Raw genomic sequence first — 27,596 nt, forward strand, 5'->3', positions numbered from 1 at the left:
TCATTATTTACTAGGAAGAGTAACTTTTGCGCTATTTCAATTCTCTAAATGTATACATTAGAGGTGTACTGATCTAAGCATCCGATAATGAGGTGACTATCTGGAAGTCTTTTGTGTTATTAACAACGGTTAGTAGCACAGGGATTTGCAATCTTTGTAAAAACATAGTTTTGAGAGGTGGAAGTAGCATTTAGTGGAAAATCCAACTAAAGCAGGAGTGGCCAATCTTATCCGCAAAGGGCGGGTGTATATGCAGGTTTGCACTGCAACTCCCTAATTATGTCACTAATTAGAGGACTGATTGGCTGAAGAGTCCTCACACCTGGGTTTGATCAGCTGACCTAATGGTTATCCCAAAAACCTGAATACACACCGGCCCTTTGCGGATAAGATTGGACACCCCTGCACTAAACAAAGCACACGAAATTGCGCAATAATATGAAAAAATTAAGCAATGGATGATTTCTATTATAGGCATACTTTTTTTTCATTTGTATTTAATATTTAAAAAAATAGTAATACTATATAAAGTATAAACATTTATATATATATATATATATATATATATATATATATATATATATTACTGTATTAAAAAGAGTTCTTGTATTGAAATCTATATTGAGATCGGAAATGAAAAAAATGTACATCAGCTTATTCGTAGTATCCATACCCAGACAACACACATTTTAGATCAGAACATCATTAAATGAGCGACTTCCATTAAGGCCTATTAACAATATTTAAATTATTACATAAGCTAAATGTGTATTTCAGCGAGCACATTATTTTCAGTAATTTTGCTTTAATCACTTCAGTATAACTGTTAGGCCAATTGTTACTGGTTATGTTGTCAATATTTTAAATAGTAAACGTGTCATTTGTAATTAGTTCAGTTTGATACGTATATGGTTTTAAACAGTATATCTGTTTGCAGGGTAAACGGAACAAATCAGTCCTATTGCATATAAATAAACTGTTATAACGGAATAACGAAGGAGAAATGACCCATGTAGCACCGATCAACAAAGAGGTTCTATTAAACAATACAGAACACAAAGGAAGAACCGGAAAACAAAGGGGCCACGAGGGGTCGAGTAGGCAAGAACAAGAACTAAAATATAACTAACCACAGAGTAAACTGACACTAAAAATACAATTAAGAAAACAATAAGACCTGTGCTGACCAAGCAAAGAGCAGAACACTAAACATGCAGGAACAACCACAATGAACAACTAAGGAACAGAACAAAGGCAGGCATTAAAATACACTAATTAGACGAGGGACAGGTGGGGGCAATCAATCAACAGATACAGAAACTGTCCAAACACCAAGGGAAACTGAAACAAAGGAAACTGAATATAGAGGCAATAGGGAGTAAAAAAAACAAGGAACCATGCAGTTCTGGCTCAGTTCCTTCTTTACCACAACAGAATGGTACAGCAACCTCATAACTGCCAACGCTGCACCGATCTGTCTATCGATCTGCTGTCTGGGTAAATATGTCATTTGAGTGTTGCTGCTATAATATGGAGATTGATTACTTAGGACATAAATCTTACTTAAATGTCACATTGACATTGTAATTTAATGAGAGACACAAAAATCTATATTCAGAGTTGCAAATTTGTGCTTTTTCACACAAGGCAAAACTAAGAAGCAGGGAGCCCATTTAAATTTCAGTACTTTTAATTGCGTTATTTAGTTTGAAAAGGTAGTTAGTTACATTACTCATTATCACCAAAAGTAGTGGAATTACAGCAATGCCTTACAAACTACCAACACTGGAGAAGACAAAGACAAACAGTGACTCTCAGACAATACTGACATATACTGTGGTATCCGGCACCATTAAACACACAAATTGCCTATTTTTAAATTAACTCAATGTTAAACATGCCTAAACTGACATTTAAACAATATATTTCATGCCAACAAAAACTAAATTGTTTGCACCTTCTTTTAGTTATAAGCAATAGCAAGGAGCTGCGGAGCCTCTTGTGATGGACCACAGAAACTAGGAACTGTGACACAAAACAAACAGATTCGTTGAAACTAGTGATGGCAAAAATAGGGCTTCTGAGAGACAAACAATTTGGGGGAAAAGAAGATCTTTTGGGACATTCGAAATATAACACTACATGGTGCCATCTGGTGGCCAAATTGCTTCATTGACACTGCAGCGGAGAAACAGAATGCATGCGGCATTAGTAAAGGAATATTAAATAAACACTGATTAAATGCACCCAAATTCTCAAGATTTCAGTGCTTACAGGACTTAAAAGATTTGCTCCTAACATCTTGAGGCCAGATACCACGTGACACTTCAGGGACTCCAAGAAAGTTAGAAACAAATCACTATTTTTAAATGGTATATTTTGGATCAGACAATTAGTTAATATCCGTGGTGTTTTATACAGACTTTAATAGGCATGATAATTTTATTGACACTAATCAATACCTAAGGAAATGTTGACTCTCTTTCAGTACTAGTTCAATAGAAAGTGTGGAAGAATCCTTAGCTTGTCTTAAAATAGAAGAATATTTTTATATTTTGATGTATAAATGTAATAATGAGTTAAGATTCTTATGGCTCATATCTGATTATATCTTTGCAGTTTATTACCTTTTATTGGAATTCCGTATTTAGAAAATGGTTTGAGTGGAAAATGATTTGGATAACTAATAAGTGTTTTTATAACTAATAAAACTAAGAGGTTACATACAAGATAAATTCTATAAATGTATCCAGTGAAGACCCTTGTTAAACATCGATTTAAAATCCATCTAGATGAAAATGATGAGGTTTGCAAAGCAGCCCTTAAACTACTCAGCATTTACTTGGGTTATTGTCAGGGTCAGTGCCTGAAGGTCTCTGTCCTCCATGTGCTGGTTTTGGCCAGCGTATGTTGCTGGTCATTCTGGTTCTCCCCCCTCCCTCTTGTAGACCTCAGCCCTTGTGTTTTTGTAGCTCGACAGGTTGAGTGTGTGGCTCAGAATCTGCACCCTCCACTTCTGGGTTTGAGGCTGGCTTGAGACCAGTTTCACATGTTCTGTCCTACTTAGGCTTTTTGTTTCCTAGTGTTCATTACTTGATGTACTCTGCTATTTTTAGCTTTTCCCTATTTCTGCTATGTTTTTTTTATTTCTGTGTATTATGGTCCTAGTCCAGTGGTGGCCAATCTTATCCGCAAAGGGCCGCTGTGTATGCAGCTTTTTGCTGCAACGCCCTAATTAGGTTACTAATTAGAGGACTGATTGGCTGAAGAGTCCTCACACCTGGGGTTGAACAGCTGACCTAAAGGTTATCCCGAAGACCTGCATACACACTGGTACTTTGCAGGTAAGATTTGCCACCCCCTGTCCTAGTCCCTCTGGTGTTACTCTAGTGTTTGCTATGTATTCTTAGTCTTTAGTGTTTGCTAGGTCCCACAGTACTGTGTTCATTTAGTGTTACTGCTTCCACCTGTTTCTCGTTGTTCCTGCACCTCTCTTGATTGATTAATTACTTATGAGTTCCACCTGTCCCTTGTTTTCCCTGGTTTCCTGTGTTTGTTACTGTGTGTTTGTCACCCTGCTCTATTGCCCAGTCCTGTTCCCTTTGTTCTGCGTAGTTCCGTAGTTCTGTATTTTAATGAATATTCAATACTGCCAACTGTGTCAGATATCGACATTAACAGACGTTTGCGGCTGCTATTTTTGATGCTGCCATCTATTACAGCGAGGTCAATTAACCACCTTCAGAAAAGAGCTTAACTACAGGTGCATCTCAAAAAAATTATCATGAAAAAGTTCAATATTTCTTTACATTCCTTTCAGAAAGTGAAATTCATATTCTATAGATTCATTACACATGGAGTGAAATATGTCAAGCCTTTATTTCTTGGAATTTCGATAATTATGGCTTACAGATAATAAAAACCCAAAATTCACTGTCTCAGGAAATTAGAATATCACATAAGATCAATTAAAAAAAGGATATTTTAAACAGAAATGTCAGGCTTCTGAACAGTATGTTAATTCCTATGCACTCAGTACTTGGTTGGGCCTCCTTTTGCATGAATTACAGCATGGAGGCGATCAGCCTGTGGCACTGCTGAGGTGTAATGGAAGCCCAGCTTGCTTTGATAGCAGCCTTCAGGTCATCTGCATTGTTGGGTCTGGTGTCTCTCGTCTTCCTCTGGACAATACCCCATAGATTCTCTATGAGGTTCAGGTCAGGTGAGTTTGCTGGCCAGTCGAGCACAGTAACACCATGGTCGTTGAACCAGCTTTTGGTACCTTTGGCACTGTGTGCAGGTGCCAAGCCCTGCTGGAAAATGAAATCAGCATCTCCATAAAGTTCATCAGCAGAAGGAAGCATGAAGTGCTCTAAGATTTCCTGGTAGATGGCTATGTTGACTGTGGACCTCAGAAAACAGTGTGAAATTTCACACTAGACTTCAAGCAACTTGTATTCTGTGTCTCTCCACTCTTCCTCCAGACGCTGGGACCTTGATTTCCAAATGATATGCAAATTTTACTTTCATCTGAAAAGAGGACCTTGGACCACTGGGCAACACTCCAGCAATTTTTCTCCTTAGCCCAGGTAAGATGGTCCTGACATTGTCCCTGGTTCAGGAATGGCTTGACATGAGGAATGCGACATTTGTAACCCGTGTCTTAGAATTCTTGAATGGATTTTGCTTGACAATCCTTCTCAAGGCTGCGGTTGTCCCTGTTGCTGGTGCACTTTTTCCTACCACATTTTTTCCTTCCACTCAACTTTCTATGAATATGCTTGGATACAGCACTCTGTGAACAACCAGCTTCTTGAGCAGTGACCTTTTGTGGCTTACCCTCCTTGTGGAGGGTGTCAATGACTGTCCTCTGCGCATCTGTCAAGTCAGCAGTCTTCCCCATGATTGTGTAGCCTCCTGACCCAGACTGAGACCATTTAAGGGCTCAGGAAACCTTTGCAGGTGTTTTGAGTTAATTAGCTGATTAGGGTGTGACTTTCCAATATTGAACTTTTTCACAATATTCAATTTTTTTGTATATCTCATTTTCTGATGTAATGGTGTTTGTTTTTCCAAATAAAATAAAAACACTGTTTTTGATTAACTGTCTGTAGTGTTTTTTTCAAAGACAAATAATGAGGATACACAAAGCATGACTGCAATTCTGATTTATGTAATAAAATTCATCCAAAAATTGAAACATTCCTCTGTAGCCAACTACACTATATGGACAAAAGTATTGGGACACACCTCTCATTGAGTCCAGGTGTTTCTTTCAGACCCATTGCCAAAGGTGTATAAAATCAAGCACCCAGCCATGCAGTCAGGTTTACAAACATTTGTGAAGACCTCAGTGAATTCAAGCGTGGTGCTGTCATAGGATGCCACCTTTGCAATAAGTTGCATTGTGAAATTTCTTCCCTGCTAGATTTTCCATGGCCAACTGTAAGTGGTATTATTGCAACGTGGAAGAGTTTAGGAACCATAGAAAGTCATATAAAGTAACAGATACCCTTATGTTTGTTAAATTCGGTAAGCAGAGCACACAATACTATTGCTTTGATACGTCATGGAAGCGGTAAGCGTTGACGTGGTGGTGAAGAGCAGAACAGCAAAACAGCTACACCTTTTGAAAGAGGTGATATTGTGAATAAGGTAAAAAAATATGTCAGGGGTATGGTGATACTTTTTGCAGTTACTAAACATATGGAGTGAAGTATTTACACAGATTGCTAACTTTTGGCCCTCTCATGAATAGATTAGACGTACTATTAATCTGCTTATTAAATTGTGTCCTGCCTCTTTTCCTCTCTTCAGCTGGTCATTTAATCAGTTGGGTAGCTTTGTTGCTTTGTGTTTGCTCCCGGTTCTGCTGTGTGCATCTGTTACCTGACTGTTCCTGTGTTGCTCCCTGTTTTACTTCATTGTTCTCTGCCTGTATTCTTGACTCCTCGTGGTTCCTCTTGCTTCTTGTTTTTTTGCTTTATTTTAAAGTCCTTCGTTTTGTTTTGGCCTCAACAAGGATCATCCCTCCATGCTTCACCATGCCCTTCCTTAACAAATATGTAAAATTTTTATGTTTGATTTCTTAATCTCAGTTTCATATCTTATTGCTGAATTGGAGTTAAGGGCCTTGTCCAGGGACCCAACAATGAAATCACTCTGCTGCTCGTGAGACTGAAACCGGCAACCTTTCCGATTAGGGGCACAGAGTTCTGATGCACAGAGCCATTCCACAGGAAAATGGGCAGAGTTGGAATCGGGGGGGGGGGGGGGGGGGTGAGTAGTAATTTTATGTAAAAAAGGGCTGCACTTGGAATTGCGCTTTTCCATAGTCGGTCAGCTTTTGGCCCCTTTTTCACATCTTCTATTTCACATCTTCTATTTCACATCTATTGTCACATATTTCAGACTGAAAGGCCATTATGTACACAGGTCATTCTGTTCTTCTTCTGGAAAGTACACCAGGAGACACCATAGACACAGACAACAAACAGCATACGTGAAACGGGAACGTAAGTCATCTTTTTTTTTTTTTTTTACATCTGATTTTATGAAAAATCAAACCTACCAAAATCAAAGTTTTGTAATATATATTGTTATACAGTAGTTATTTTAGTGTAAAAACATTAAGTGGTACAACAGTGAGAATTACACATGAAATTGTTAAAATGTAAATTATTAGAGGTATTGACACACCTTAATTTGAATTTATAATATTGTAATTGTACATACAAGTTATGGTTCGTGTTACTGAATACAAATGAAACTCCACTAATATAAATGGAGGATCCGAATTTTAGGCTCACACAGTTTCATCTATTGCATTAAATAGATCCTAATAAAATTTAAAATCCATTACAAAAACTTACATGACAATCTATTCTCCATTTAAATAGCATTAAGAAGCCTGGGATTAACGAGAGCTAAAACTGTAGACTGGAGAATGTCAACAGCACTCAGGTGTGGCAAACTGGGCCCTCCTGCTGTTTTCATGGAGGCCCAAGGTCACTACAGGCTACATTACTATCCAGAAGCCCTTTGTCTTGTCATCATTGCATTGTCTTTTTGTTTATCCTTGAGCACCCTGTGAAATACTTTGTCTTTTCTTGACCCAGGTGGAAGGTTATTAAGACACGTCTTTCTCCCTGCCAGCATCCACATACAGTGTACAGTTTAAAGTCAGTGAGACACATCGAAATAAAAATCTCTCAGTCTTTACGATGTAGTCTTTGACGTATATTTTAGATTCCCTAGTGTCCTGAGCACATTGCCTTCAAATGTGCAGGGATCATGTATTGGTTAAAACAAAGTTAGTAGAAGCAATTCCATTAAGATGTCATTTGTTTCATAAAGGCATTTCACTGTTTTAATTTTTGCTTTACAATAGTTGTAAACTCTTCCATAAAAATCTGTAATATGTCTGCCTTTAAGCAATAATTCAGTTATCCTGTAAGCATTTTAGCCTTAACAAGGTATGATTTTTTCCCATTTATTTTCAGCCTTATGCAAATGCAAATGTCCTCATAGTAAATTGTTTAATTGTAGTCATTGAGTATGTAACATATTGCTATATACAATCAGAATACCTTTCAGTTGAACTTTGGTTGTTAAGTCTCTCACGGGATCTTAACAGATTTTTCATGTGTTTAAACAGAAGCTTGTTTATGATCCAGTTGTACAGCTGACAGAATTCTAGAGGTCAAAGCTAAACATGTATGCTTAAAAGACGTTGCACACACACTCGATAGAGCTCATGATAGTGCAGCCAGATATTCCAGTGGCAGGATGCGACAGGACCGATGTACTGATGTCCCACAATTAAAAAGGTGTTTTATACTTAATATGCAGTAAAACCTGGTGATTCCCTATTTCCCATATTTAATTAAGCTAATTTTAAATATTTCCTGCAGAGGTGGAAAGTTCAGGTTCAGAAAATACCAATCTAAACCAATATTTTGTTTCAATCGTCCAGCTGAGTACTCTGCGATACTTTATACTCAACTGGTCGGTTGTAATAAAATCTTGGTCTGGAATGTACCTAGTTAATGTAACACTTCTTGCAAAGGCTAAAATATACTGGACTTACATTTGAAGGGTTTTTGTCCCTGTATCTGTGATCTCGCCTGACCCGAATGAATATTTTTCATTGTTGTTGAATGCATTGTATTGATGAATGAATCACTTTCAGAAGGTTCAGTTTGATACGTTGTACACTTTACACTCTCTACCTTGTATGAGATCAAAGTATCATTAACATACTATGTTTCAATCACAGTCAAAATGAGCTTCAAGGGAACATGCATCCAGGCCATAGGCATCCTTAGATGTAATAAGAGTTAAATGAGTACTGAGTGTGACATTATTAACAGTCAACAAGCTGCCTGAGAGTGTCCATGCAAGGATATCATAACTGTCGAGTCCATAATGTTCATTTAGAAATGTGCTAATATACTTAGAGTGACAGTGTGATTATGGTTCTCCCGTCCTTTAAAATATTTGCAGTAGCTGCCATCGTTTGACAGGCTCTTGCTGGCTACTATGACACTCCCTCTATGAGCACCTTAATTAGCTCCAGCACTTGGGCATTCCTGATCCTTTCACTGCTCTTCAGTGACACAGTGACCCCCTCCCCCCCCCTCCCCCCCAGCTGTCCTGACTCCCTGCCAGCGGTTTATTAGAAGCAGTAACCTGACTCTTCATTGTCTCCTAACATGGGCTATTATTGGACTGGGTTTCAGCATCCTATTTGACTGAAAGAACAAATGGATGCTGCTAAACTTACCTCCCTTCTCTGAACTTTTATAGCATCACAGCTGCTCTTTCATTCAAGGCTCGAGTTTGAAAGTTAAAAGAACCGGTGTGGAACAAGTTCTACAAAACCAAACCCAATGGCCACTTCTTTCTGTACCACCAAGATAATCATATCCATTACCATGGGTAAACGGAGTGTGAGAAATTTTGTATTTAATTATAAATGTATAAAAAATGAATACATTGGTGTAATGGTCTTGCCTTATTGTCATGCAACAAAGGAAATGCATCTCATTTGCACTAATATCACATGCTTAGACCTTAGAATTGTTTCTCCACAAAAAGGTCAAGGCCGTATTCAGTGTCAGAGCAGGTGCAGGCCGGCCAGAGGTGAGAGGCCATCATGGGAATATTTGTAATGTAAGCAGGATCTCAGCAGTGCGCAGATTTGCATCAACAGAGGATCTGCGATTAGTAACCAGCACGGCTCTCTCTCCTGCTCCTCACGAAGGTGTAAACAGGCTGCTGTGATGATGATGAGGACCAATGTGACAGACTGTACTCAGGATCAGGCACCGCAGAGGCGAGGAGGTACAGTAAGGGCACATTCCATCTTTAACGAAGAGGACAACTTCACCTTACAGGCAGTGCTATGATAAACTTTGGTAATAATTTTTTTGCAGAATTATATAATTAAAATGAATAACATAACATTAATGAATACAAATACTTTGGCTTAGGTCCTTATAATTTCTGCAATTAGTATGTATGTATGTATAAAAATTATATATATATATATATATATATATATATATATATATATATATATATATATATACTGAAGAGCCAGATCATTAACACAACCCAATGAATATTGGCGATTATCGTAAAACAATTGCGCTAATCACGATCTGAGATGTATTAAATGGCAAATGGGCAGTCAGTTTTCTTAGGTAGCAAGTTGGATGCAGGAGAAAAGGGCATAAAAATCTGAGTGACTGACAAGGGACATAACGCCAGTTGATTGACTAACCTATATAACTAGTCTAGCCAATTGATTGACTAACTTACCTGCTGTAGCCATTCTCCTGCTCTTGGTCCCTAGCTTCCCCCCCCCCCCCCCCCCCTTTTGTGGTTCATCCAAGCGATGACCACATACAGTGTCTTGAAGCTTTCCCGTCAATTGTATTGAAAAGTGGTTAATTTCTCAAGGCTTCAGATGCTCACTAGAGCGTCCTGTAGATTAAAAGAGCTTGCAGATTGATATGTTGCAACACAGAGGCTGGCACACATAGGGTCATCAGACCAGTATTTGCAGATTCAGTATTTTTGTGCCGTTTGCAGTCCTAAATCTGTTTAGTTCTGTTTATATGGTCTCATTCTGTTTAGTTGTATTTCTTAAACATGTGAGGTAAAATGTTTTATAACATTTTAATGTTTCAGTTGTGTGTCACAACTCCTAATGTTTTTGTCTTCAATGAAATTGGTAAAACATCAGATAATAGTGCTATTACTACTAGTGTTTCACTATTGTTAGTGAGTAAGACATTTGCTTGTGTGACTGGACTGATGTACCTAGAACAGTGGTTCTCAAACTGGGGGCCGCGGCCCCCTGGGGGGCCACCAGATGGCGCTAGGGGGGCCGCATCGAAATTGTAGAATCTAAGAAAAAAAATTACCTGTATGTAAATCAGGCTTGTCAACCTATGTAAAATATAATGTATTAAAAAAAAAAAAAAAATAGAAGTATAAAAAAAATTTAAATATAAATTTTACGTAGCACACTACGCTGCTATGGACATCATAAATTAATGTTTTGTTGCACTTTTCAGACAATGTTAGTTTTACTGTCAAAACTGTTTTAATACAATGTTATATTTTGTGAAATGTAAATTTAACAAACCAGAGAAATAAAGACCACAAACAGAATCTAAAATCTAAAATTAAGTAAAATTGTAAGTTTGAGGATGTTTTTGTCTCGTCGGCAGGCAGGCGAGCCGGGAAGCAGGCGAGATCAGCCGGAGATACGGGTAAACGAGTTTTAATTGTAACGAAAGGTGAGACAGGCATGGACATTAACGTACAATACAATGACGGATCTGGCAAGACGTACTCAGACGCGGACTAAATACACAAGACTAGCCAGAAATAACGGGACACAGGTGATCACAATCAGGACTTCACACGAGGTAATGAGGGGGCGTGGCACACAGCTGGGCGTGGCAGTTTTGCGTCATGATTTTTTTTTTGAGGAGGGGGGCCACAAAAGGATTCACCCTACACAAGGGGGCCTCCTGCTGAAAAAGTTTGAGAACCACTGACCTAGAATGATCACATGTAGAACAATAAATGTGTGAAAAGTAAAAAGGTAAAAACTGTGTATTTGTTTAAATTGCATCTGTTTCTATATAGCAGAGCCCCCTCAACATCAAGGAATCAAAAGCGACAAAAGCGCCCCAAAGTGACAAGCAGGGTTACTAATGTTTGTGGATCAAAAGGATCATCATGTTACAAAACAGCTGCATTAATAACATATCAGCATTACAGCTGCCTGTTATATTTCACCTTTTTAGTTGATACCATGCGAAATGTCGTCTTGTGAGGGATTTTGGAGCTAACCCCACCTCAAACTGTCAGAGTCCTTACTCGCCACGATCCCAACAATCTTTTTTTTGCCTAAATAAGCGAGTACTTTGCTTGAGGAAACCAGCCACAAACATTCTGTGGGTGACAATACCTTAGCGCTGGGGCCACCCATGGGGCAGTGTGACGAGTTGGAGCAGTGTTGGCGGGTGTAAATGGTTTAGTGTAATTGTCATGTCTCGTGTTGTTACTGTGTTGTCCAGTAATGTCACGTGTAGAATTAATTGTTGTACATAGTGGGGTGTGTGTGTTAACTGTGTGTGGTGTGGGTAGTTGGGGCGACCTGTACAGTGGGCAGTGTGTGTGTGTGTGTGTGTGTCATTAAGAGTGAATGATATACGTATAAAAAATACCACCTTGTGGTTGAGTAAATATTGTTCACTGCCTCATCGTTTACCACAAACATTATGCCGCATCTGTATAGCACAATATTCATTAGTATTTTTGTGGAAAATAATAAGCACAAAGTTGTTTATAAATAAGTAGAACTGGCAACACTGAACCCAGTCCACTTTCACTGCATAGTCCCTACGAGGCTGCAAACCTTACTGACGCCATGATTCATTCGTTAAATACACGTCTTGATGGAGAACAAGAATGAATGAATGTTACATTTATGTAGTGCTTTTCAGAAGCAAAATGGGAGCCACTTCAGCCACCACCACTGTGTACCCCCCCCCGCCCCCCCCCCCCCCGGGATCAGGCAACGGCAGCCATTCTGTGCCAGTACACTCACCACACAGGTTTCTAAGGTGGTGAAGGGAGATAATTAGGAGGCCAGATGTAATAGGGCTACAGTGGGCGATTTTTAGCCAGTACATTGGGATAGCACCCCTACTCTTTCAAAATATGCCTGGGGGGGTATTTTATGACCTGAGGGTCAGGACCTCAGTTTTACATTTCATCCAAAAGATGGTGCCATTTTTCCAGTGCAGTGTCCCCATCACTGCATTGAGATCCACACAGTGGGCTGACCAGTTGGTCAAACCAACACCTCTTCCAGCAGCAACCCATCTTTCCTAGTTGGTCTCGCAGTCGTATGATTCTCTTTCAAATTTTCATGAATGCTCTTATGCTATGATTAATGAATAATATTATTTGTTCATCTTAACTTCTAATAGATACTGCACGTACTTCCATGAAGAATGCACAGTGATATTTTAGAAAAATTTGTTAAGACCAAAAGAAAGCCATTCAGTTAAAAACCATTAAGAAGGGTTCACATAAAAAGGAACGGGGTCCAAATATTAATGGTGGATATGGTGACAGTCTCTAGTAATGACTTTTATAAATAGGTCAATGAAGAGAGGATGCGTCAGCTGCAAAATCATTTTATTCTACAGAGATACAATGTGGGGAGGACTGGCACACAGCATGCAGGTTTTCAGGACACGCCATCCGAGAGCTTTACTCTTCATCATGGCCTTTCTGTAATGGCAAGATGGGATTGGGACCATGGATGACAGAAAGAAGGAGGAAGATGAGAAGACTTGGTAACATGAGCACCACGATTGCGTCAGACATAAATGACATGAACATTAGAGTGTTCACATTAGATTGAATTGAAACCATGAGAGTGACAGGCAGACCGGTGCAGTGGCTGCAGTTTTGTGGGCAGCAAGCAGGTCCGTGCAAGTATGGAGGGAGATAAAAAGTGAAAAGAGGCCAGTGGTTTACCAGTCCATCTATGTGGCAGTCGTTTGGAGGCTGAAATGGAGCGATTGCTCCTTTGCATCACAAAGAGCCAACAGAGGTGGATCAGTGATTTCATAAGGCAGCGGTACTGGGCAATGTGACTGAGTGGAGGCCCTGGGGCAGACCCAGGATATACCAGAGGCATTACATCTCTCAGCTGACTGGGGAACATCTAGGATTCCCCCTGAAGAAGCTAAAGCCCGTTCGGCAGCCTTCGCCTTTAGAAGTGGCATGAGGATGATCATGCACACAAGTGAGAGATGCAGTTACAGCATGCAAAGTCCAAGCACGTTACCTTGGAGCCGACGTCACGGCTCTTGGCGCGCAGCTTGTTGACCTGCGACTCTGCGATGTCGGCTCTCTCCTCCGCCTCGTCCAGCTCGTGCTGCAGCTTGCGGAACTTGCCCAGGTTGCTGTTAGCTTGTTCCTCCTGGGTCACAGAAATACGGACCACAACACGCATGATTAGCCTGAGGAATTATGCTGCACAGATACTTTGGATAGGAGAAGATCTGTAACTGAGACAAATCTGACAGACTCAGTGTCACTTAGTGGTGACACAGGAAAAGCAGCACATCTGGTGAACCTGGTCACACTGAGACAAGTCAAACAAAGCTGGGGTTTATTATTATTATTTTATTTTATTTTTTTGGGAGGGGGGTTCTTGTAGTGGTGGTGAGAATGCGTACGGGGGCTAGAGATTGTAGAGGTAGTAGGTATTAGATGGAGGGGGAGCCGTCCGGGGAATACATTGCTGTTGTTCTGACACCATTTAGTTGTTCTCTTGGAAACTATCACAAAAAGGGCAGTTCCACCTGGGAGTAACTGTACCAAAATGACTAACATTTGCCACCACTTTACTTAAGTGTTCATGTAATACCAGCTAAATACTTTTGTTGCTTAAGTACTTTTAATATCAGATGTAATGTAAGACTTTTACTCAAGTTGTATTTTAATGAGTAGCTTTCTACTTTTATTAGAGTCATATTCCCAGTAAGGTATCTCTACTTTTACTCAAGTTTGGTTTTAAGTTACTCCGTCTGTATACTTACAGCTTCCTCTGCAGTGCGCTTGTACGACTTCACCTTCAGCTGCAGTTTGTCCACCAGATCTTGCAGACGGGCCAAATTCTTTCGGTCCTCTTCAGTCTACGCATTTGGAAAATGTGTTAATGTGAAAAATCAAAAACATTTTTTTATAGAACCAAATTTCTGCATGTTGCTCTCTGTGAAAGAAAAGTAACTCAAGAATAGAGAACAGCGGGACAGACCTGATAGGTGAGTTCCTTGATGCGTCTCTCATATTTGCGGACTCCCTTTATAGAATCACTGCTTTTCCTTTGCTCAAGTTCAAGTTCATTTTCAAGCTCCCTTACCTGCAATTCACAAATTAAAAATCATTGCCCACAGAAATCAGTATTGCAGTAGAGCTGTGAATATTAATTGCTTTGTAGTCTACAAAGCAAAATATCAGTTACAAACTAGATACTCACACGGGCTTCCAGCTTCTGCACCTGCTTCTTGCCCCCCTTCATTGCAATCTGCTCAGCTTCATCCAGCCGGTGCTGCAGGTCTTTGATAGTCTGCTCCATATTTTTCTTCATGCGCTCCAGGTGAGCACTGGTGTCCTGCTCCTTCTTCAGCTCCTCCGCCATCATGGCAGCGTCAGTGATGGCCTTCTTGGCTTTCTCCTCAGCATTCCTACACTCCTGCACAGCCTCCTCCACCTCAGTCTGAAGCTGGGATGTATCGGCCTCCAGCTTCTTCTTCTGGTTGAGCAGGCTGGTGTTCTGCACAGTCAGGGAGATGTGGGACAATGGAGATCCCCAGTGAAGAACGCACTATATCATCAGGACTAGACAGAGGACTATATAATTCTTTCCTTACCTGGGAGTGCAGAAGCTGCACCCTCTCGCTGACATCCAGAAGCTCCTGTTCAGCCAGCTTGCGGCCTCTCTCCGTCTGCTCCACCATGGACCTCAGCTCCTCCAGCTCTGCCTGCAGAAGGTTGTTACGTCTCTCCACGATGGCGATGTTCTCTTTCAGGTCATCGTTTGCTCGTAGGGAGTCATCCAGCTGCAGTTGAGCATCCTGAAAAACATAGTTTAACATATCTTGAAATAGGAATAAAAATTCGATGTTATTATAGAATTTATAAAGGCATAAAAATTGTTACAATTCCCAACCTCTTATAAATTGTGTGTTGTTACTGTACTAAGGTCTGTAAACTCCAGATTTACCTTCAGATGTGAATGGAGACCCTTCAGTTGCTTCTGAGCCTCAGCTGCCTGTCTGTTGGCCTGGCTGAGCTGGATCTCCATCTCATTGAGGTCACCCTCCATCTTCTTCTTCAGCCTGAGGGCTTCATTCCGGCTCCTGGTTTCTGCCTCCAGAGAGCTCTGCAGGGTATCTACCACCCTCTGTTGGTTCCTCTTGGCCTGTTCCATCTCCTCGTCCTTCTCAGCCAGCTTGCGTTCAATATCAGCCTTTACCTGATTAAACTCAAGCTGGGTTCGCAGGATCTTTCCCTCCTCGTGCTCTAGAGAAGCCTACAGGAATGGATATACATATACCTCCATCCATTGATCTTCCAAGTGCTTATCCTGAGCGAGGTAATTGCAGAGTCCAAGAGCCTAACATAAGGCAGTAATACACTCTGGACTCAGTGCTAGTCAATCACAATAGACATGCTTTTACTATTATCACACAATAATGATAGAGTAACAGTTGCTTAAAAAATACTAATATAATGCAAGTCTCCATTGCTATCTGACAGTCAACATAATTAGACAGGCACAAGTTTACTTTTAACAGCATAATAAAAGTAGATTGACTACTAACTATAGTAATCAAATTATATTCCAGCTACATTCTGCATTACTTACCTCTGCTTCTTCCAGGGCAGCCTGAATCTCAGCCTTCTCCTGTTCCAGTTGTTTACGGATCTTCTCCAGTTCATGGATGCTCTTTCCGCTCTCACCAAGTTGCTCGGTCAGATCAGAGATTTCCTCTAATGAAAATAAAGATAGCGATTTAAGATACCATCCACACCCATCTTTTAACTGTTTATCTGGGGCATACCCTGGATAGAGCACCAGTCCGTCGTGGGGAACATACTCAAATACACAAAACCATACTCTACGGCCAAATCTAGACATCCGCTAGCCTAACCGCAAGTCTTTGGACTGCAGCAGGACACCAGAGTACCTGGAAGAAACCTGTACAACACAGGGAAAACCTGGAAAGTCCACGCAGTCAGAACAGAGGTGTGTGCCACACTTAACATGGCGGATTTCCATTATATTTATTTTAATATAATGTATTTTAAAACTAAAGAGTTTTTGAAAATGACCTTGCAAGTTCTTATTCTCTCTCTTCATTGTCTCCAGATGATCCAGGGATTCTTCATAAGAGTTCTTTAGCTTGAAGAGCTCAGTGCTCAGAGACCTGGCCTCCTTCTGGGAGCTCTCCAGCTCACTCTGAGACTCCTCATACTTCTGCTTCCACTCAGCCAGGACCTGACAGCACATGTATCAAGACTTTGAGAATCAGCCCTGGGATCCACCGTTACATTGCAGACACTGCTGTTCATCATTATTACCTTGTCAAAGTTTCTTTGCTTCTTGTCCAGAGCGGCAGCAGCTGCATTGGATCTTTCTACATCCACCATGAGATCTTCAATCTCATTCTGCAGCCTGTGTTTGGTCTTTTCCAGCGAGGAGCATTTAGCATTAACAGCTTCCACAGCCTCTTCTGCATCTTGCAGACGCTGAGCCAGTTTCTTCCTGGGTAGAATGGAAGGAGTGGATGCTGTTTAGTTTGCCGTCACATCACAGCCATTCGCATTTATAAAACTACTGTTACTGTACTGACTTTGCTTCTTCCAGCTCCTCAGTCCTCTGTATGGCATCAGTCTCATATTTTGTCCTCCACTGAGCCACCTCAGTGTTGGCCTTGGAGAGACTACGCTGCAGCTCCCCCTTGGCCTCCTGCTCCTCCTCATACTGCTCCCTCAGCAGGTCTGAGTCGTGGCGAGCAGACTGCACTGCGTGGGCCAGTGCGTTCTTAGCCTGGCATATGCAGAAAAATGGTACAAAAGTTCAGGTTTATGGTACAGTGTTTACTGAATTATAAATATGCAGGATCTTCTGATTTACCTTGACTTCTTCTTCCAATTGTCTTTTGAGGTCCTCAATCTGTTGAGTATAGGACTGTTTCCCTCTGGTTAGCTGGGAGACAAGTGAATCCTTCTCCTCTAGCTGCCTAGCAAGTTCTCCTGTAATGCAGAAAAAACTTTGAGAATTGTATACTCTATACTTCTTGGTCATGGTAGTGTGTAATGGACATACTAACCATTTTCAGTCTGAAGCTTAGCCTTCTGCATGGTGAAATCATTGATGCTACGTTGACTTTCTTCTGCTTTTGTTCTGTATTCACTCATCTGGTCTTCCAGGGTTCGGCACATTTTCTCCAGATTTGTCTGAAATGAAGTGCTTTTCATTTGGATTTTTTTACTTTGTCCTCTACAGTTGTGCAGATGGTTTCCAATGTTGCTACTCCATATGTATATGTATATAAGTCCAGACCATATGTATAAAGCGTTTCTCTACATGCTACAAACCGCTTTCCTTAAGTGTGTAATGAATGATCAGTAGTGCTTATGTACCAACCATCTGAAAGGAGCCCTTGGTTTTGAGCAAAGATAAAATAGTTTTGACTCAATTTTGTAAGAGCAGTCAAAGGTTTTGTTAATGTAATTAAATGAAAATTAAATTTTGTGTTTACTGTTTTGAGAATAAGATGGAAGATAACAGGAAACGTGGCTTAGCAACTGAGAAAAACTGTAAAGTACCAAATTGCTACTGTGTTACTGAGAAGACGACTGCTGACCTTAGCCTTTACGGTCTGTTCCATGTTGGAGACGACGTCATCCAGCTCCAGCCGTAATTCGCTCTTCTCCTTCTCCAGCTTCTGCTTCACTCTCTGCAGGTTGTCGATCTGCTCCCCCAGGTCAGCCACACTGTCGGCCTGTTTCTTCCTCAGTGTGGCCGCCGTGGCTTCGTGCTGCAGTGTGGCCTCTTCCAGGTCTCTGCGCAGTTTCTGAAACTCTGCCTCCCTCTTCTTGTTCATCTCGATCTGGGCAGAAGTGGCTCCACCAGCTTCCTCCAGCCTCTCGCTGATCTCCTCCAGCTCCCTGGACAGGTCTGCTCTCTGCTTCTCCACCTTGGCACGGGCAGCTCGCTCTGCTTCCAGCTCCTCCTCCAGCTCCTCAATGCGAGCCTAGACGTTTATTTTCGAAGGGTTATTCAAAAACTTTTATTTTCTGTAACGGAGACTGTGACTTCCTGTTCCTTAGAGTTTTCTATAATTGTTTACACATTATCAGTGCAACCTAAGACAAAATCACTGAAACCCGAAATTCGAATCACCCACAGTTTTTGGTCTTTGAATATTTTTTGCAAAGCAATGCATTTTGCATTCTAAGTTTTTTTTGCTCTGCAGTAGTATCTGTCTGTCAAAGCATACTTGAGTAAGTAGTACACATGGATTATTACTGGCTAGTAGACCTTTGAAAGGGACATGCATATATTCATGTGTTTGTAATTTTGATTGAAAAATACAATTTTGAGACTGGATTACATAGTAGTTTTGATAGCAGTGTCATTTTGCAAGAGACTTGAGATGTTCGGTTTTTCGTGTTGTTACTGAGGGTTGTGTGTAGAGTACTGAGAAAATTGGCCTGAGCTTCAAATTAGGTCTACAAACAACTGTAAAAAGCTGTAACTACTTAAATATTACCTGCAGTTCTTTCAGCTTCTTCTGCAGTTGTGCACTTATTGATTGCTCATCTTCAATTTTACTGTTGAGTTGACTTATCTCAAAATCTTTCCTGCAATGAGGAAATACATCCATTTTAAATATTAGATATCATATACATTGTCCCATATATATATATATATATATATATATATATATATCTTTAATTGCAGTATGCAGTATAAATTTACTTCTTTATCCTCTCTTCAAGCTGCTGTTTGTCGTTCTCCAAGTCCATCACATTCTCCTGAGTCAGCTTCAGATCACCCTCTAGTTTCCTTTTGGCTCTCTCAAGATCCATTCGGACCTTCTTTTCTTGTTCTAGAGAACCTTCAAGCTGGAGTTAAGCATAACACGTTTAACTTCCGTTTCACAAACTACGTGTCTTCATTCTTCTCAACAATGTTCATGAAAATTTTTGTGATTTATGTCTGCCCAGATGAACATAGATATGTTTCTTTTATGTTCACTTCAAAACTCACATCATCGACTTGTTGCTCCAGTTTAGCCTTGGCCTTGGTGAGTGTGTTGACTTTGTCCTCCTCACTCTGCAGGTCATCCAGCGTTTGCTGGTGAGCCTCCTGTAGAGCTTTCTTCTCCTTTGTCAGCTTGGCAATAATTTCATCCAGAGCTGCCATTTCCTCAGTCAGGTTCTTCACCTGTGTACAGACCACTGACTATTAGCATGCATGTTTCCCATATTCATTGTGTAGATAATCATCACGTGAGACTCTAACCTTGTTCTCAGTTGCATGCTTCTCCTTCTCCACTTTGGCCAGAGTGAGCTCCAGATCATCGATGTCCTTCTTCAGCTCAGAACACTCATCCTCCAGCTTCCTCTTCTTAGCAGTCAGCTCTGAATTCATTTCCTCCTCATCCTCCAGTCTCTCTGTCATCTCTTTGACTTTGGCCTCCAGCTGAATCTTATTTTTGATCAGCCCTTCACATCTTTCTTCAGCATCTGAGAGGTTATCTTGCTCCTGGTATTAAAAAGTATGCAATTATAAATTCACACTTATGAAAGCATAACAGTAATTATTCATATATATAATATATAACCTGTAAACATAAGCATATTTTACAATTTTATACATCCACACGTACAGTCTGGACTTGTAACTGCAGGTCATTCTTCTCTTGGAGAAGAGAGACCATCTTCTCTTCCAGCTCCTTCCTGCGGGCCTCTGACTTTGCATACGCCTCTTTTAGTTTCAGGAACTCCTCCTTCATATTGGCCATCTCCTTTTCAGTCTCAGCGGATTTAAGCAGAGGTTTGATTTTGAAGTAGAGTTTCATCCAGGGCCAGTTTTTCACACCCATAAAGGCCCGGATATTCCACTGGATCACAAGCAAGGAATCCCTATGATTTGGAACAAAACACACTTAGGTGCTGTGTGCAGGCTTCCGTGCATCACATGAACTAAACTTGCACATCGTGCTTTTTTTTTTTTTTTTACCTTCGCTCAACAATTTTTTGGAACTCAACCCTTGCAAGAAGGCCGCGTGCTCTAGCCTGGATGCCTGTCAATATCAGTGCCAAACGGTCATCCCTCATCTCCTCAAGCTGACCCAATAAACCAGCCTTGAAAAAAACCTGGAGGAATTAAATAATGGCTGTTATTCCTTTTTCTGTCCTCATTCAGATGATTATTTCTAAAGCCTACAGCTGTGCCTCTTTACCTTGGTGTGCCCAAATCTGTACTGCTGGTGGTCAATATCCAAGGATCCCAACAGTTTTTCTGCCCCCTTTTTGCTGTCTATGAACTGTCCCTCTGGGATGGCTGCAGGGTTGAGGATCCGGTATCTGCATTTGGAATGAAATCGGCATCAGTTTACAACAATCTGTTTTTGTTATTTATGTTTTATATTAGTTACATTACCTATTTCCCCAAAATAGGTTCTATGGTAAGAGAGACAGACCTCTGTTTGAAGTCTCCGTAGAGGATCCTGTTGGGGAAGCCCTTTCTGCAGATCCTGATGCCTTCCAGCACGCCGTTACAGCGCAGCTGGTGCATCACCAGAGGATTCTCCATGGCCCCAGGGGTCTTGGTCTCATTGGGGATGATGCAGCGCACAAAGTGAGGGTGGGTCGACCTCAGGTTTGTCATCAGCTTGTTCAGGTTCTCCTAAAATGGGAAAAAAGAATGACAGATTAATTTCCAGGTTCTGAGAAGTGTATGATGTTAATTCAGTGAATGAGATGGTATTAAGGAGATCAGTTATGTTGAACTGGTTCTCGCGCTCACTCTGTGCAGAGCCGACACAGTCTGGAAGGAGGAACCCTTCTTCTTTGCTCCTTTACCTCCTTTGCCTCCAGATTCTTGTGCTATATTAACATGGGAAAAAAATGTTTGGTTGCATTCCTAAATGGTTATTTGTTTACGACTTCAGCTCTATTTAAAATACATCACAACTGAATTTTTAAGGGACTCATGTTTTTATTACAGGTACCTGAATCTGCCCCTGCATAGTTGGCAAACAGCATAGCCAGCAACTTGAGGGATGACTTCTGGAACAATCCAACCACTGTCTCATTCAGAGGGTCCTTGTTCTTCACCAGCCAGTTGGTAATGTTGTAGTCAACAGTGCCAGCATAGTGACCCAGGGCAAAATGGGCCTCTGGTTTCCCTTTGACAATCCTAGGCTTCTGGAAGTTACCAGATTTTCCCAGATGGTTGTCGTACAGCTTTGCTTTGAAGGTGGAATCGCTGGCCTTAGGGAACATGCACTCCTCTTCGAGGATGGACATGATACCCATGGGCTGATGGTAAGGGAATTCAAAATGCAAATACGCTGATTATTATAAAGGATTATCTGAACACAGAGTGTTCTATGGATTTTTAAATTTAGAAGACATGTTCATTATGCTGCATGGTTACAGAGATACGACAATGCATTTCATTTGCAAATCTTCTTTCAAACCCAAGCAGAAACGTTGTGTTTAATGCACCTTCTCGATGAGATCAATGCAAGCCTGCAAGTCCATGCCAAAGTCAATGAACTCCCAGTCAATGCCCTCTTTCTTATACTCTTCCTGCTCCAGGACAAACATGTGGTGATTGAAGAACTGCTGCAACTTCTCATTAGTGAAGTTAATGCACAGCTGCTCAAACGTGTTGAACTGCAAGAGATATTTACAGGCATTGATATTTTCTTCCTGTTATTTAAAAATACATTTCAGCATTCAAACAATGAAAGACTTGAAAAAGGTATAGTTTTAGAGGAACTCACATCAAAGATCTCAAAACCAGCAATGTCCAGCACACCAATGAAGTACTGGCGAGGTTGTTTGGTGTCCAGTGATTGGTTAATTCTCACCACCATCCACAAGAACATCTTCTCATATACTGATTTTGACAAAGCACCAATGGAATAGTACACCTGTAGTGGAAAAAGTGAACATTTTAAGAAAAATGCTGGGATTAAGATATCATTTGTTATTATTAAATTCTTTTCTTTTAGAGCATTAAATACTTACCTGCTGGACGTTCTGCCCTTTGGTGACCCACTCATTCCCTACTTTGACCCTTGGGTGACACAAGCCCTTGATGAGATCAGCCGAGTTCAGGCCCATCAGATAAGCTACTTTGTCAGCATCTGACCCAAACATGTAAATTATATTTAAGTATAAAGCAGCAAGAGATTCTAAAGAATCTGCTCACAAGTATCATAACCATTATTATACCTGGATCCTTAATATAACTGTTTTTTTACCCAGCAGACTCACCCTCAGTGCCGTCAGCTTCTGCCTGCTCCTCACGCTGTTTCTGCTTGAACTTCATGTTACCATAGTGCATGATGGCACCAGTCAGCTTGTAGATGCCATTCTTCTCTTCCTGGGTGAAGCCCAGCACATCAAAGGCGTCCTGAAGGGAGGAGACAAAAGACAATTCTGTGCTTTTTATGATACGCAACCTGCGTAGAAATACGTATCTTCTTAAACCGTGAGGCTCTCACGTCAGTAGCCATCAGCTCGTCAGCATCATTGATAGATGCTACAGTGGTTTCTCCCTGGGAGATGAAGGCATAGTCATAGGGGTTGTTGGTGATGAGCAGCATTTCTAAGGAAAATATCAAAAAATTAGTATCTACTGGTGTAGATGCCAGATGATTCTAGAATGGAACAGACATCTCTATTTACCCAGCAATTCTGGTTTCCTTTGTGAAAGAATCTGGTAGAAGATGTGATAGTCTCTCTCAGCCTTGAGCTGAAATGTCACGCGAGACTTCTCAAGAAGATCTGGGAGTGAGTAAGGAAATATATTTATCTAATATATGAGGTCTCTAAGCAGCCTATGAGCAATTTACAACAGTTAAAAATCACGAGTTTCCTTACAGGTCTCAATATCAGCAGATGCTAGTTTTCCACTGGCAGCAAAGTGAATTCTAATGAACTTGCCCTAATAAGAAAAGAAATAATGTGAAATGTAGCAAATTTGACTTAGTTAAATATTTTAAGCTCATAATCATTATAATCTAGTAAATAATACTCACAAATCTTGAGGAGTTGTCATTCCTGATGGTCTTTGCATTACCAAAAGCCTCCAGGGCTGGATTGGCCTGGATGATTTGATCCTCCAGGGTCCCCTAACAAAAGAAAAAGCAGCTGTCATCTAACAATTAATTTTTAAAATGACTCTTTATTGACTCATATGGGAGTGATAGCAGAGCTGGAGACTTGGGTCACATGGCTTGCAACTCAACTCAGACTCAAGTCACAAATTTGATGACGTGATTCGGCTCTGCAAAAATGATGGAAAGACTCAGACTCGACTTAGACTTGAGGGCAAAAGAATCCAGACTTGTATTTGACTTGGACCCTATGACTCAAAAAGACTTGAGCTTACTGTACCCATGTGGATACTGTAACGTTATTTTTTTTCAGTGTATATTAATTCTCTACCATCTGCATTTTTATTTTGCTGAATGCAAGGTCTCCTGAGATCGTTTGTTGAAAAGATGCATCACTCTCTGCCTGTGTACAGACCTAAAAAAATGCATGAGGACAATTGTAACGAAGTGGAGACTTTCTTTTCAACCTATCTCTGTCAATGAAGGACATACATGATACCGTTTCAGGATTTTGCTGCAGCGGGTTTTTGATTCAGGGATATAATACAATTAATACAGTGTTGCAAATTGTTTGTTTAGATAGTAAGATGTGTGATTTCCAATTTCCCATTGCGTAAAAACACTGACAGAGGTGGAGACTCGAGTCACATGATTCACAACTCGACTTGGACTTGAGTAACAAATTTGATGACTTGAGACTCGGTAGCAAAAATGATGGAAAAACTTGGATTTGACTTGGACTTGAAGGCCGATGACTCAAGACTTGACTCAGACTTGCACTGAATTTACTTGAGACTTCACTTTACTGGCTAAGGAGTGACCTGTTCTCATTTCTGTGTGATAGAAGTTAGTTTTGGCCTTTTATTTGATTTTGTTAATGTAATACAGTAGTACCTCAGAACTGGAACTTAATCCGTTCAGAACTCCGGATCAAATCCTAAAAAGTTCGAGTTCTGATCGAATTTTCCCCATAAGAAATAATGGAAAATTATTGGTTCCTGGCCCCAAAAAATTACACCGAAATATGTTTTTTTAGCATTTAAACACAAAATGAACCAGACAAAACAAGGAAAGCATATACTGTACTAAACACATCTAAGCACATTTATCAAAACAGTAATTTTAAAGTTAGAAAATAAATCTATCCAAACAATGTGTACTGCCCAGATCGTCTGTGCCTTCCGTGTGCCATGCCCCCTCATTAACCCCGTGTGGAATCCCAGTGTGATCAGCTTGTTGTCATTAGTCCTCTGTATTTAGTCCGTGTTGCAGTTTGTTTCCCCAGTCCGGTCATTGCATTGCCCGTCTGCGTTTTGCCTGCCTTACCTGTAATTAAACCCCGTATTCCCCGATACCCTGACGTCTGCGCCTTTGTCTCCATTCCGTCCCCGCTGGGCACGACAATATTATTATAATTAAATGTATTAATGGTTTATTATTAATATTAAAATAATTAATAAGAAATCTTTATTTTAAAATGTATTTTATTATATAATAATAATTACTGTTACTGTCTATCATTGTCTAAATGTATTTTTACTGTCTAAATACATGTATTCAGCTAGTTTAAACATGCACGATGCTATCACAGCGAATGCGAGGCTGACACTGAAGCGTTACCCTTTGTTTCCGCTGAGAGACGTGCTGCGTGACTCATTTCCCCGCGCGTACAAGTTATCTTAGGTCGGCGTTCATGGTTTGACTTCTGAGATTCAGATCGAGTTCTAGGTAAAAAAAAAATTTCGAACTGGTTGGTTCGACTTTTAAGAAATTCGAGTTCTAATGAGTTCGAGAACTGAGGTACCACTGTAATCACTTTTCCCAAGACCCTGCTTAGGATAAGAGGTTGGAAGATGGACAGTATTCACTCTTCAGAAGAATTCATCTTGAGTTACTGTACGGTTTACCTTCTTTTCTTGAGCTGCATCCTTCTTCCCAGACACGGCAGCAATGCTGGCAAAGTACTGAATGACTCTCTTGGTGTTCACAGTCTTTCCAGCACCAGATTCTCCACTAAGCGTATAAACAGATAATATATTATTTTGTTTCCTTTTGTCTGTCTTTTCATCACAATTTTAACCTAGTGGAGGTGCCTCATGTCACCTCTTTAATTCAGCTGTCTTCAGACTTTCACCCACTTGCCAGAAAGTATGAACAGCAGATGTGTTTCTTTGATATTGGGTTACCAAGTAACTGTCATTATTAGCTATAAAATAGAGTTCATGGACACCCAACACATCCCTTGTAACAGATTTGGCAGAGATATTCCTAACTCTCTCAGAGACACAAAGCAAATTGTGCCAAATGACAAAGCCAGGATTGCACCGGTGATCAAAGCCAGATCATTCATAAAATTCTTGCAAAACTGTATATTGTATATAAAGGTGCATGTGATTTACTTAAACAAGCATATTAAAGATAATATTATTTAAAATTAAACAATATACAAATATGCCAGGCCATTACATAAGTAATGAAATATTTTGGATATGTACCAAAACAGTTTAAAATACTCTCAAAAAGCTGTATTAAGAAAAATAATGAGAAGCAGACTCACGTGATCAAGATAGACTGGTTTTCTCTGTCTGGCAGTGGGATAAATAGACATATTTTCACATTTAGAATCTAATTTTTAAAAATCATTGCAAGAAAATCGCTTTTCAAATATCAACATGAATACTATTATAATCAAAGTACATCATAAACAGTCTTTACCTGACAGCATGTACTGATAAGCGTTGTCAGAGATGGAGAAGATGTGAGGAGGAGCTTCTGTTCTCTTCTTTCCTCTGTAAGCATTCACTACAGCAGGATCATAGACTGGCAGCCACTTGTACGGGTTGACAGTGACACAGAATAGCCCAGAGTAGGTCTGCAGAGGAGACAGAGAATAAAGTCAGTATGTTTCTGTTGGATCTGAAAGGACGGGTTGAGCCAAATGTGTATCTGTAGTTCTGCACTCACGTAGATCATCCAGGCTGCATAACGCTCTTTGAGGTTAAACAGCACAGCGGGCTCATGCAGAAAGGTGAACATCGCCATGTCTTCGATTTTATCGAACTTGGGCGGGTTCTGAGGATTGACGTCAGCCTCCTTCACAGTGACGGTCTATAGGCAGAATCAGTTATTGTAACTGTAAAAGTGAACATCTCAACATTTAAAGCCTGACTAACACTGTGCACAGTTTAGACAGATATCAGTAATACGAAATCAGCCAGCCCACGGTAACTGGATTCATTCTACGCATTATCATTCAATTTGTGTTTTTTGGGAAAAGAAACATGGTCTGTGAAAATACACAATACTATAGAATCATATCCCACAAATTGAACAACAGAAATATTGAGCTGTGTTTTTGCATGGAAAATGTTCAATTTAGTTATTTACAAATAAGCCACTTATATACCTTCCCCTGCTCAGTCTGAGCAGTCACTTTGTCTCCATCTCGGCTACTAATGGTGGCCTTGACATACTCCACTTCAGCATCAGGCACAAAACATTCCTTCTTCATGTCGAAGGGGCGTGTTTGTGCCTCCAGACGCTCCTTGTCGGATTTCCGCAGGTAGGGGGCCGCCACCCCGAACTCCTCCATCAATGCATCCCCCATCCTTAATGTCTGTTATGTACATGTCATCATTAGCTTGGAGTTTCCTTATGATACAGATTTATTCTGTTTGAGATTTTTTTTTTTTTTTTACACAAATGCTAATGATCATGACGGATTATCCACCACAAATCTGTGGTGCTTTCAGATAGCATCTCAAACCACATATTGTTTCATAAATTTGCATGAAATATACCATGGAGACACCTGTTGTCTATAAAAAGGTTTTTTTAAGAACACAAATATGTGTTATATAGGTAGACAATGATACTAAACCATATACAGTAAGATAAAATAATTCAAGTGCATGTCCTTATCATTTTTGTAATATGTTTTATTATAAAGCACAACCATGAACACATTTAAATGAAGCATTTGAGTCACCTGATTCATTAACAAATAACCATAAACTTTCTCAACTACAATTGATTAATAAATGCAGAACGTCTTACCTAGTTTTGCAAAAGTGGCTTTTAAGTCTTTACCCTGTAAAAACAATCAGAGAAAACAAG

General features: G+C 40.3%; 1 protein-coding gene and 1 long non-coding RNA gene across 2 annotated transcripts; one reads left to right on the top strand and one right to left on the bottom strand.

Annotated features, from left to right (window-relative positions):
• The first annotated feature begins 1,137 nt into the window (after positions 1–1,137).
• On the top strand, positions 1,138–11,124 carry LOC111859604 (uncharacterized). Its single transcript, XR_002841859.2, has 3 exons — positions 1,138–1,497; positions 9,266–9,419; positions 10,743–11,124. It is a non-coding gene; the product is annotated as an uncharacterized lncRNA (long non-coding RNA).
• Positions 11,125–12,712: 1,588 nt separating this feature from the next.
• Positions 12,713–27,572, bottom strand: LOC111859615 (myosin-7-like). The gene is made up of 38 exons (XM_072710816.1): positions 27,537–27,572; positions 26,887–27,096; positions 26,445–26,588; positions 26,196–26,352; positions 26,038–26,065; positions 25,388–25,493; positions 23,403–23,495; positions 23,245–23,308; positions 23,050–23,148; positions 22,866–22,969; positions 22,636–22,774; positions 22,387–22,505; positions 22,140–22,289; positions 21,859–22,029; positions 21,360–21,669; positions 21,155–21,234; positions 20,829–21,034; positions 20,589–20,712; positions 20,366–20,502; positions 20,013–20,268; positions 19,646–19,888; positions 19,391–19,567; positions 19,100–19,245; positions 18,891–18,981; positions 17,982–18,371; positions 17,445–17,571; positions 17,249–17,367; positions 16,965–17,161; positions 16,693–16,876; positions 16,444–16,609; positions 15,977–16,101; positions 15,332–15,640; positions 14,979–15,182; positions 14,585–14,881; positions 14,363–14,467; positions 14,145–14,240; positions 13,388–13,522; positions 12,713–12,825 (listed from the first exon to the last, which is right to left on the bottom strand). Exons 2-38 carry the CDS (start codon positions 27,085–27,087, stop codon positions 12,805–12,807), a joined length of 5,820 nt encoding a protein of 1,939 aa, XP_072566917.1. The 5' UTR covers positions 27,088–27,096; positions 27,537–27,572; the 3' UTR covers positions 12,713–12,804.
• Positions 27,573–27,596: the final 24 nt, after the last annotated feature.

This window comes from Paramormyrops kingsleyae, chromosome 4 (assembly GCF_048594095.1).
Source record: "Paramormyrops kingsleyae isolate MSU_618 chromosome 4, PKINGS_0.4, whole genome shotgun sequence".
Lineage (NCBI taxonomy): Eukaryota > Metazoa > Chordata > Actinopteri > Osteoglossiformes > Mormyridae > Paramormyrops > Paramormyrops kingsleyae.